Source organism: Lissotriton helveticus, chromosome 7 (genome assembly GCF_964261635.1).
Source record: "Lissotriton helveticus chromosome 7, aLisHel1.1, whole genome shotgun sequence".
NCBI lineage: Eukaryota > Metazoa > Chordata > Amphibia > Caudata > Salamandridae > Lissotriton > Lissotriton helveticus.
The window spans coordinates 186,114,517-186,126,548 of NC_136068.1; the positions used below are offsets into that span (position 1 = coordinate 186,114,517).

The following is a 12,032-nucleotide window of genomic DNA, read 5'->3' on the forward strand; positions in this document are numbered from 1 at the left end:
CATTCAATCAATCAATCAACAAAATTTGTATAGCGCGCTACTCACCCGTAAGGGTCTCAAGGCGCTGAGGGGGGGGGGTCGCTACTGCTCGAACAGCCAGGTCTTGAGTTGTTTCCTGAAGGGGAGATAGTCCAGGGTCAGCCATAGGTGAGTGGGGAGGGAGTTCCATGTCTTGGCTGCCAGGAAGGAGAAGGATCTTCCTCCGACGGTGGATTTCCGAAATCGTGGGACGGAGGCGAGGGCGAGGCTGGCATATCGGAGCTGGCGGGTGGGTGTGTAGAATGTGAGGCGGCTGTTGAGGTACTTCGGGCCCATGCCGTGGAGAGCCTTGTGTGCGTGGGTGAGGAGTCTGAACGTGATCCTCTTGTTGACGGGGAGCGAGTGCAGGTCTTTCAGGTGGGCAGAGGTGTGGCTGCGGCGAAGGATGTCCAAGATGAGTCGTGCGGAGGCGTTCTGAATGCGCTGGAGTCTTTTCTGGAGTTTGGCTGTGGTTCCAGCGTAGAGGGTGTTCTCGTAGTCCAGACGGCTGGTGACGAGGGCCTGGGTGACCGTCTTCCTGGTTTAGGTGGGGATCCATCGGAAGATCTTTCGGAGCATGCGCAGGGTGTTGAAGCAGGATGACGAGACGACGTTCAGTTGCTTGGTCATCGTGAGGGAGGAGTCCAGGATGACGCCCAGGTTGCGTGCCTGGTCCGTTGGTTTGGGTGCGATGCCCAGGGCAGGAGGCCACCAGGAGTCGTCCCAGGCAGAGGGAGATGGTCCGAGGATGAGGACTTCCGTCTTGTCTGAGTTCAGTTTCAGACGGCTGATCTTCATCCATTCTGCGACGTCTCTCATTCCTTCCTGGAGGTTGGCTTTGGCGGTGGCGGGGTCGTTGGTGAGGGAGAGGATCAGCTGGGTGTCGTCGGCGTAGGAGATGATGTTGAGGTCGTGTTGGCGGGCGATGGCTGCAACAGGGCTCATGTAGACGTTGAAGAGGGTGGGGCTGAGTGAGGATCCTTGCGGAACGCCGCAGATGACTTCGGTGGCCGCGGATCGGAACGGAGGGAGGCGGACTCTCTGGGTTCTTCCGGCGAGGAACGAGATTATCCACTCCAGTGCCGCTCCTTGGATTCCGGTGTTGATGAGGCGCTGGATCAGGGTGCGGTGGCATACGGTGTCGAAGGCTGCTGAGAGGTCCAGGAGGATGAGGGCAGCAGTTTCCCCGTTGTCGAGCAGGGACCTGATGTCGTCGGTGGCTGTGATGAGGGCGGTCTCGGTGCTGTGGTTTGCTCGGAAACCGGACTGTGAGGGTTCGAGGGATCCGTTGGTCTCGAGGAAGGCGGAGAGTTGTCTGTTGACGGTCTTCTCAATGACTTTGGCTGGAAAGGGGAGGAGCGAGATGGGGCGGAAGTTCTTGAGGTCCGTGGGGTCCGCTGTCGTTTTTTTTAAGAGTGCGTTCAGCTCGGCATGTTTCCCGCTCTTTGGGAAGGTGGCGGATGCAAAGGAGCTGTTGATGATGTTCCGGAGTTGGGGTGCGATGATGGAGTCGGCTTTGTTGAAGATGTGGTGTGGGCAGGGGTCGGTAGGGGAGCCGGAGTGGATGGTGTTCATCAGGCGGGTGGTGTCTTCGGTGCTGACAGGGGTCCAGGTGCAGAGGGTGGTGGTGGGGGGCGCTGGTTCGGTGGTTGGGTGCGTGGTCAGTGCGCCGAAGCTGTTGTGTATGTTGGCGATCTTGCGGTGGAAGAACGAGGCGAGTGAGTCGCAGAGGTCTTGCGAGGGAGTGATGTCGGTGTTGCAGGCGCTGGGGTTGGAGAGCTCTTTAACGATGCTGAAGAGCTCCTTGCTGTTGTGGGTGTTGCTGTCCACTCGTTCTTTGAATGCTGTCTTCTTGGTGGTGCGGATCAGCTGGTGGTGTTTGCGGGTGGCGTTCTTGAGGGCTGTCATGTGTTCTGCTGTCTGGTCGTGGCGCCAGGCTTTCTCGAGGGTGTGGCAGGTTTTCTTGGAGTTTTTGATGTCGTTGGTAAACCACGAGGCTTTCCTGCTGCCGGGTCTGCTGAGAGGGTTCTTCAGTGGTGCGTGTTCGTCGGCGCAGTTGGTGAGCCACTGTGTGAGGTTGCGGGCTGCTTCGTCGGGGTCCGTCGTGTTGGTGGGCGGGTTCTGGCTTAGGGTGGTGGTGAGCTGGTCGGCGGTGATCTTGCTCCAGCTTCTGCGGGGATCCTGTTGCGGGTGGTGGTGGGTCGTGATTCTCCTGAAGTTGAAGTGGAAGCAGCTGTGATCTGTCCAGTGCAGTCCGGTGGAGTGGCTGAAGGAGATGTGTTTGCTGGAGGAGAAGACGGGGTCAAGCGTGTGGCCGGCGTAGTGGGTGGGGGTGTTCACCAGTTGCTTGAGTCCAAGGTTGGCGATGTTGTCTAGCAGGGTGGCGGTGTTTCAGTCCTTGTTGTTCTCCAGGTGGAAGTTTAGGTCCCCTAGGAGGATGTAGTCTGTGGAGGTGAGGGCGTGCGGACTGACGAAGTCTGCGATGGCTTTGCTGAATTGTGTGCGTGGTCTCGGGGGTCTGTAGATGAGGGTGGTCTTGGGGTCGGTGTGAATCTGGAAGTGAAGGGGCTTGGTGGTGGTGAGGGTGTCGTCGAAGTTGGTCGTGATGCGGATGGTGTTTCTGTGGACGATGGCGATGCCTCCTCCGGTTTGGTTGATGCGGTCCCTCCGGGTGATCTTGTAGCCCTCCGGGATGGCTATGGCGAAGTCGGGGCTGAGGAGGCGTTCATCCAGGTTTCTGTGAGGAAGGCGACGTCTGGTGATGTTGTGTCGAGGAGGTTCCAGAGTTCGACGGCGTGTCTGTGGACGGAGCGGGTGTTGAGCAGGATGCACTTGAGGTGGTTGTTGCTGGTGCTCGGCTTGGCGGGTGCGGTGAAGGTTCGGAGGCAGGTGAATTGGCAGGCTTGTCAGGTGAAGGGTCCGTGGGTGCGTTTCGGTGTGGCTCGGTAGCAGGCGGGGCTCTGGCCGGCGTTGAGTGCATGGAGGGTGGCGGCGTCGTAAGTTCGTCGGGTGTGCTGGCATCGTCGAGGACCAGGGGTCCTGGCACTGGGCGCGGTCCAGGCGCGGACGGGCGTAGATGGGCTTGCCTTCGGCGCACATTCAGCACGCCCGCTGCGCGTACGCGCGGGCTCCATATGAGGCGAAGTGGGAGGGAGGAGCAGCTGGGAGGCGGGAGCGGGGCGGCCAATGGGGTCACATTGAGTGGCACAATCAACGCACTCCAAAGACTACATCCTCGACATTGTCTTCTTAACATCACCAACAACCTAATGCAAACCTTCATACCTCTGGACTGACCACTTTTCTAACCCTATCTTCACAATTAGCACCCTGCCAATAAACCAAGGTCAAGACAAAAGAGAAGACCAAACCTTCAGATCTTTAAAAAACTTCTCCAGAGACAACGTAATTCAAGAACTCTTCTAGCAGCCTACCAACTCCATGTCTAATTCCAACACACTTCTAAAAAACTTCAACCAATTTTTAGAAAGCTTTGTGAACATCCACGCACTAATTACAACACAAAGGTGCAAGCCAATACCTTGGTACTATGAAGACCTTGCTAACAAGAATTGATCCATCCACAGGCAGGAACGAAAATGGAAGAAAGCAAGAACTTCTAAGGACCTCTTAATACTGAAGTTCCTCCACTCAAGAAATAGACATCTTATTACTAAGGCTCCCTGTTTTCTGTTTTTACTGATGTTTACAGATAAGTACAGACAGAAAACAATGTATTTTCTGTCTGCGTTTATTTTTAAAAGTGGATAAATACAGAAAAGTTTGCTTCTTTTAAGTGACTCTCCGTGCTTTCATGAATTGTAGCCCAACAGCTGAGCAGATGGACAGCATGGGAAATTGAAAAACAGGCTGAAATTTCTTTAAATAATGGCATATGTCATACATTTGTGGTCTAATGCTAATATTTAGTGGATGTATTGATATGTAATATTTGTCAGGTTAAATAGCTAAATCACGACAGACATCAAAGTATGAGTGGGTGTCCTATCCGTTAAATAATAAACTAAAAAACACAAAGGCAGCCTGATACCAGCTCTGTCTTCTAAAGAAAGTCAAACCATATCTTCCAGAAAGTAACTTCAAGCCCCTGTATTCTCGCATCTGGGTGGTGGAAATACCCTACTGCATGACTTCCCAGATGCCACACAAGCTCCCCTTTGGACCATTCTACATGCTGAAAATGTCTCATCCAGGGCCTGAATAAATATGATCTCATTAGCCCCATTTAGATGGATCTCCTTTGTTGACTCCCCTTGATGGCCTGTACCATCGTCGGAACCAGTCGCATCAATTTACAAAGCTATCACGACCAGCACCCCTGCTTATCTTGCAGACAAGCTCACCATCTCAGTGGATTTCTGCACACCTGCGGACAGGACACCATCAGACTGCAGACTAAGAAGTGGAAGAAAGTAAAAACACAAGACAGCAGGCATTTTCTATTTATGCACCCAGGATCTGGAACTAGTTCCTGCAGCCATCAAGATAACCCCAACGCGACTCCAGTTTAGAGAAGAGTTGAAGATTCACCTCTTTGAAGAACAGTGCGTCACAATGTATTAACATCCCCAACCCAGCTCCATCTCCTCTTAACTCGTTGACTGCGTGTCTTTGACCATTTACAGTGCTCTGCTGCCCTTTAGTTAGGGTTGTCTTCTAGAAATTCTATATACATACATAAATATATACATACATACAACTAGGAACAGGGAGTAGGAAATGTACAGAGAGTGATAGGGAAGGGAAGAACCAGAGGGGGAGGTACAGAGAGAGAAAATGTTGAAAGAGAAGAGGGTTAGAGAGAGGGGTAGACTGGTAGAGAGGTGAGGTGGTGAGATAGTTTTCAAGAGATGCAGGGTGAAAAGAGAATGGTTTGGCAGAGTGCAGGCAAAAATTAAAGGGTTTAGAAAAATGTCAGGTAAAGAGAGTAGTGAGGCAGAGAGAAAGGTAGGGAGAAGGGCGAATGATAGAAAGAGAAAAAGAGGGAGTAGAGAGACAGATAAGGTATTGAAAGCGTGGTGAGGTAGATTGAGAGTTCGAGAGTAGATATATAGATGGCAAGTTGGAGTTGTAGAAACAGAAATGATGAAGTGGTGTATAAAGGGAGAAAGGTAGAAAGACATGATGGACTTGAGGGTGGGTTGAAATAGAATAGGAGTTGCTGAGAGAGATTAGAAAAAGTCACAGGACATATAATGGTCAAGATAAATAGGAAGAGGAAAAGACATAGCTAGAAGGAGCAATGGAGTGAGAGAGGCAAGGGACCGAACAAACAATGAAGTATGTTGAGGGATTAAGTAGTGTGAGAGAGAGTGCTGAGGTAGAGAAATCAGGTAGTAAGAGAGATGCGAGTTAGAGACGGGAAAGGTAGAGAGTGGTGAGGAATGAAGTAGAGTGCTGGGGTAGAGCTGTAGAGGCAAGCACGGAATGGTAGAGAGAGGTATGGTCATGAAAGAAAGGTAATGTTAGAGCTGTATTGGGAAATAAATGAGGTATACATGGGTGAGGTCGAGAGAACCAAGACAGGGAGAGGGTGTAGGTGCTAGAGATGTAAAGATAGCGAGAGATGTCAAGAGAGGGGTAAAGTAAAAGGGGTGTGGGTAGGTGAAAAAACAAGCATTGGCATAGCCAATAGGTCTCGCTTTTGGGACCTTATAAGTATTTAGTTAGCAGTGGCTCTAGACATCTGTAAATAGCCTTTTATAAGCAGTGGCTCTAGGTATCCGTAAATATCCTTTGATAAGCAGTGGCTCTAGACATCTGTAAATAGCCTTTAAGAAGCAGTGGCTCTAGACATCTGTTAAATACTCAAGGAGTAGTCACCACAGTGAGGGGAATGATCACTCCAAGGCTTGGATATAGTGAGTAATCTATTCCATGCCCGAAATATACTGTCATTTAGAATATACTTAAATATATTACAATATCATTCATTTAAAATGTACTCCCTCACTTTTTAGCACCCCATTCTCACTTCTTTCCTGTTAGCCAAACTGAGTAATATTGGCAGAAACAACAGATATATGATGATAGTGTTTATGAAGTGTGCAAAACGAACTCATTTGAAAGACAGAAAAGAGTATTAAAACCAACTATAGGCTTGCTTACACACACCGAGGATCGCTCATGCTTTGATTTTCACTGACTTGTCCGGATGTCTTCCCTTGTTGACACACTTTGCTTTCTCTCCCTGGTTTATTCCGTATTTCCCCAAGTAATATAAAGAACTATAACAGACTTATGTATTTTATTTAATTTGGCAAGACCCAAGAGTCGAGGGCAACACACATTTTAATATTTTAAATTCTACATGCTGAATTGAGATTTTGATGAATATTTTCATTTTGCATTTCTTTATATTTCAATCATTCCATTTATTCACTCCAAGTATTTCTCGCCTTACAGTATCCATTTTCCTTGCTTTTAAATAACGGCGTGTCTTGCTATTCTTTACTTCCACATTATACAGTATTGTGCCTGTTGGAAGTCTGCTGAGCTTAAGTCGTCATGCTAGTATTTATTATAGAAGTCCTGGCAACGTCCCAAAATGACATCCAGTCATCTTCAGCACAAAAAAATGCCCTTGAATCCGATATGTTTCAGCAAACCCATTTCCTCAATAGTTTTTTGCAGGTATTCTAGTTTTGTGATGCCCACCTAAAACATTTGTATCGTAATATTACATAAAACAATTAATTACCATAGCAGCGTTAGTCATCCGAGATATAACAGTTTTAATGTTAAAAAAACCCCGTCTATTTCTTTACTCTTGCTATAATCGCGGCACCCGCGCTTTACTTTTAACATCAAAAGTAAAAAGTAAAGCGTGGGTGTTGCGATTATAGCAAGAGTAAAGAAATAGAAAAAAACATCTATTTCTTTACTCTTGCTACAATCGTGGCACCGGCGCTTTACTTAAAGGTAAAGCGCCAGTGCTGCGATTGTAGCAAAGGTAAAGAACAAGCAAATGGTGCGACAGATGGCGGCTGCGCGCATGCACACACGCGTGCACGCACGCTTGAGGCCACCAAAAGCCTGGTGGTGGCACTTTCAAAAGCCGCTTGCAAAATGTCTCTCCAAGCAACGCATGCGCTGGGTCAGGCTAGACCTAAAAATGCCACGAAACTGCATTTTTTAATTGTAAATGACACCACCTGCCTAAATGAATGTGAAAGGGTTAAGGCTGGGCAGGCACACTAAATTTCATTCAAGCAGTTATGTCCTGCGGTCAGAAGAAAAAAACTGTTTTTTTTCATGGCCACGTGGGGGCCTTTCCCATGCTTTTAACAAGTCTATGTCCGTAGGTATGAATTTATACAAAGTTTTAATTGCGGCCATCTCTCTATGTGTACACTGTGCAAGGTCTCCCCGGGACGCTTGCAGAAGTGCTTTTGTGTAGAGTGCTACCTAGAGGTAGTGAAAGGTGCACGTTATTGTGTTTAACTTCCTGTAAAGGCTTGTTATGCGAAAGTTCCCCAATTGCACAATGTCACGCATTACGTAACTCGAGCACGGGGAAAGAACGTGAACAACCAGAGTGCACGTGAATGCTGTTAGCTGCACTTACGTTTTTTGTTTAATGCCTTTTTAGGCCTCCAAAATAGACACAAGGACGCGTGTCACGCTACAGTAAGGTGTATGATGGGGTGGATTGGTGGGGTTGTGTGGGTAGGTGGGTTAGTACTCTAGGGGGGAATGGTTTAGGATGCAAAAGTGCAACTAAGTGGCAATCTTCGCCAGGCATTTTTCAGGAGTGCATTAGTTTAGTTTCTTACCAAAAGACACTTGTAGGTGTTTGTTAATTGGTAGCTGCTGTCAGTTTTTAGGTCTCGCACTGTGAACTGATCGCGAAGCGATCGTCGCTGCAAGACTCTATTGTAATCATTTCTGCTTACAAGGAGTCAAGGGAGACAGGAGACCAGTGATGTGCACGCGCAACCTTGCGGAATCGGATCAGGTCGCGCGCGCGTTCACAATCTCCTGTCTCCCTTGGCTCCTTGTAAGCAGACACGCATGCACACACACACATAGAGAACCCCCCGCCGTGCGCGCTTGCACACACACACACACACACGGGCGGCGGCGGCGATTCTTTTTTTTTTTCACGGGTTGAGCTCCAGTGTTTACAGCGTCTATCTCCGTAGCAGGGAGACAAATGCAAGTCCCTTTACTGTACCCCTTCTATAAGTGGACAGTACTTTTCAACCATAATTTTCCTTCTATGGCTGGCTCCTTTATGTTTCCGCTTGCTTATTTTGTTTGCTCGACGTTTATAAGCCTTGTTTTGTATTGTGCTTAGTGTCGCTGATTATGTATTCCTTTATTCTGTTTGGTGTAACTTCTGTGCAACATTTCTTTTGGAGCTACTCATTGAAGATAAAACAAACAAAAAGGCAGCATTGTAAAGTTAAATAAGTGGCTGGATTCAAATTAATGGTGTAAGTTGCATTTCCATAAAAAAATTAAACAAAAGAAGGCCAGAAAACATCAGTGATTTCACCAGACAAATAGCGCAACTGCTCAAAAGTACAGGCACAGGGAAGATTTATAATGCAGCTTTCACAGCGGAGGGGCAAAGGTGATGAGGGGTAGAGGGGAAGCATATTCTGCCTGTACTACAGCCTTCTAGCGTCAACTTGTTTCTGGGTTACCATCTCAGACTGACATCTGGTTGAGCATGTTATAATTGTTGTGGCTATTATGTACTGTTTTTGTCCGTTTGGCGTTAACCAAGTCATTTTTTTTTTTGTTTAACAAAAATATATACGCGATACATACTTACAATGGAGTTCTATTATCTCTCTCCATCCATTCATCTGCTGTAGTGCTGTAGTGATGTAGCGGCATTCATATTTTACATCTGCCCATCAAAGCTTACAGCTTGGCCCAGGCTTAGACTGCACTGGCCATTGGCCGCTTAACTGTGAGTGATGACATTCTGTTCTTGCACAATGCACGCATCCGCACTGTAAGGAGTTCCTTTCAGTGTCAGGGACTACTAGTGCAATGTGTGGTTTTACATAACAAACAAGCATTTACAATGCAATGCAATGTGTCTCACATTTACGCAAGATTAAGCTATTGGCATTGTAAATGACAATGCCTTTTATTTATGTTTTAAAAACGAAAACAAAAATAAAGGGCATTTTAATTTGCAATAGCTCAAACTTGTGTAAATGCGAGACCTATTGCATTGCAAATGCTTGTTTTCTTCATATAAGTATTTTGTAGATTGTTTCCAGCAGGTGTTTGCAGGTGCGTATAGTTCAGGTTGTTCCCAGGGGGGAGCACATTGGTGCAGATTCCAGTTGCCCAGTTGCAAACCGTCTCATTTGAAAAGAATTGTGGGTTTGAGTTACATGGCAAGCAGGACAAAAAAAACACAATGATAATTCCTCCAATTTAACAGAACACAGCAACAGAAAGCATTAGAAACCAGTCTACAGACGGTACTGGAATCAAGAGGCTTTTTTGCACGTGAGAGTTCAGGCGATTGCAAAAGACAGAGGGCAGCCAGTTGCCTTAGGAGAAACCATCTGCATCGGGTTAAGTGGACTGTGCTCCTGTGTAGGGGGAACCAGGGGAAGATTTCATGTTTACATTTTATCCGGTTGGTTGAGGGAAGTCACAGTTGCCACTGACCTTTATCTGTGTTTTTACTTTTACTTCCAGGTGGGAGTGGTTCTGTCTTGGGTCTGTCCAAAGGAATTCCAGAAGAGTGAGTCATGCTGCGAGATGTGCCCTCCAGGTATACAGCCAGGGTTGGATTGGGATTAAAAACCGTCCCGGGCACGCTAAAAAATAGTGTCCCACATTTGCGTATTGCCTTTCCACAAAGCACTGCTTCGGCAAAATTTTATTTAATAAAAAAAAAAGGGGGGGGGTAAAAAAATGCACGGATTAGTTCACTCTGGTGAAACACACCTGAAAACAAGTGAGGCCACTTCTGCTCAGGCCCCCTGCCCCACTCAATCTGCATACATTAACCACTCCCACGCTTGTGACGGAACCGCTCCGTCACGCCCCTCGGGTGGGCTGTGCTGGTGACGGAGCGGTTCCGTCACGGCCCGCGGCGCTGATTTCGCGCCTGCGCGCGTTCTATTGAGTGGGCGGGGCCATGACGGAACCGCTCCGTCACGCTCCTCGGGCGGGCTGTGCTTGTGACGGAGCGGCGCGGCCCCCCCGCCCCTAGCGCTGCGGCGGAATTGCCGCCGCAGCAAAAAGGTTAAAGGGACGGCCCAGCAAGAGAAAGTGCAGTGATACCTCTGCCTGTTAATAAAAGGGAAGTAATAGAGGCCCATCTGCCTCCAGAAAGGCCACTCCGGCACCCGCTGGGCCGCTGGTGGCATCCGAACACAGACACCACCCAAATCGGCTCCCCAGACTGCTCAGAAAAGCAGCCCACAGCTGGAACTGGACACCGGCTCCTCAGGCATTGCCCAAGTGCCCGCCTTACCAATCCGACCCTGTATACAGCAATATTTCTACTCTGACGTCGAAGTCTTTGCGTGCGCTTGTAAAGACTGCCCTCATTGGACTCCCAAGGAGGAACCATGAGCTGACTACCTGATAATCCTCCTTCACAAGCTTTACAGCTCCCTAGAACCAGTTTTACATCATCCACAAAGCTCCTACACAGCTTCCTCTGAGTCAGCCTCAGATTACCCAACAGCAGTGTAACAACGCTTATACCAACATGTTGTTCCACAAGAGCTGGTCTTACCGCAAGACCACACCTCTCTCTCAACCGCTCCTCCTCCTCCCACCAATCATCCCAACATTGCCTTCATATCTGACAGACAGCCTTACTTCACTCCTCAGACTCACATCAGCCTCAAACCCTCTGCTCGATGTATCATATTTAAATCATGCCTACAGAGCCAGGCTTACACCTCCCTGAAGTTCCTTTCCAGCTCCCTGTAGGCCAGCATTACTTCTTCTCCTCTTCTCCCATCCTTACATCCTCCCCATAGTTCCTTAAAAAAGCAATCAGGCCCACGGCTCCAATACAGCCATCCTCACATTATCCTCATAGCCTCCTGACAGCCATCTGGCATCGTCCCCCTAGAGCTAGCCTTAAATCAATCCCACAATCCCTCTCCAGCTTACTGTTGCTTATATCACTTGCCAGATCCAGACTTTTATAATTTCCAGGCGATTCTTACATCAGCTTCACAGCCCCTGTAGTTTGCTGTTGGCAAGTGGTACATCATCCCCCAGAGCCAGCCTTAAGTTATCTGAATGCCCCACCACCCACAATGGTCGCCCACAAATTAACCCCATTGCTTCACCCAGAATCAGCCTTTCATAGTTTCGTTAGATCAGTGGCGTAGCAAGATTGCCCTGGGTCCTAATGCAAACTTGAAGAATAGGCCTGCTGAACCACTCCCCATTGTTGGATAGTAAAAAAGCAACAATATATTCTTTTTATCCTGAACCCGGGGTTACTGCACCTTCTGCGTCAATCATAACTAAGTTGCTGCCTTCGCTTCTTTCAATTTGCCTTAATTCAACCGGACAGCCCCAAGATCCCTCATTACATCATTCCTGCATCTCATCTATAGGTTCCCTTAAATTACACCTACAGCGCACCAAGAGAAGGCCTCATTTCATCCTTGCCACAACAAGGTGATGGATGTAATGATTGAATTAAACTCAGCCACTGGCAACGCTCCGCCCGCATTCCAGTCCATTGTCTTTCCGCACCCTGCCGCTCTAGACAAAGACCCATCTTATGCAAATCAGTACCGACCCAACTCCACGTGGCAAAGCCCCCTCCAGAACGGATCTAAAGCAACCCAGGATCTAATGGCTGGGTCCAAACTGAGGTTGCATAGTGAGCAAAAGAACGATGGGTTGTAATGGTATTGGATGTTCAACCCATAGGAGAGGTTCAACCAATAGGAGAACAGGCAGCACTATCCAACAGCACCTTGAGACCCTCACGGGTGAAGTAGCTGCGGTCTACAAATCCTGATTGATTGATGGTACCC

At 48.3% G+C, this 12,032-nt stretch overlaps 1 protein-coding gene across 1 annotated transcript in view; it reads left to right on the forward strand.

Moving 5' to 3' along the window:
* The window catches only part of CD40 (CD40 molecule), a 136,667-nt gene that overhangs the window by 31,937 nt on the left and 92,698 nt on the right, over positions 1-12,032 (forward strand). Inside the window, exon 2 of the mRNA XM_078651915.1 lies at positions 9,712-9,787. Coding sequence (XP_078508041.1) covers positions 9,712-9,787 — 76 coding nt within the window. The remainder of the gene's footprint in view (positions 1-9,711; positions 9,788-12,032) is intronic.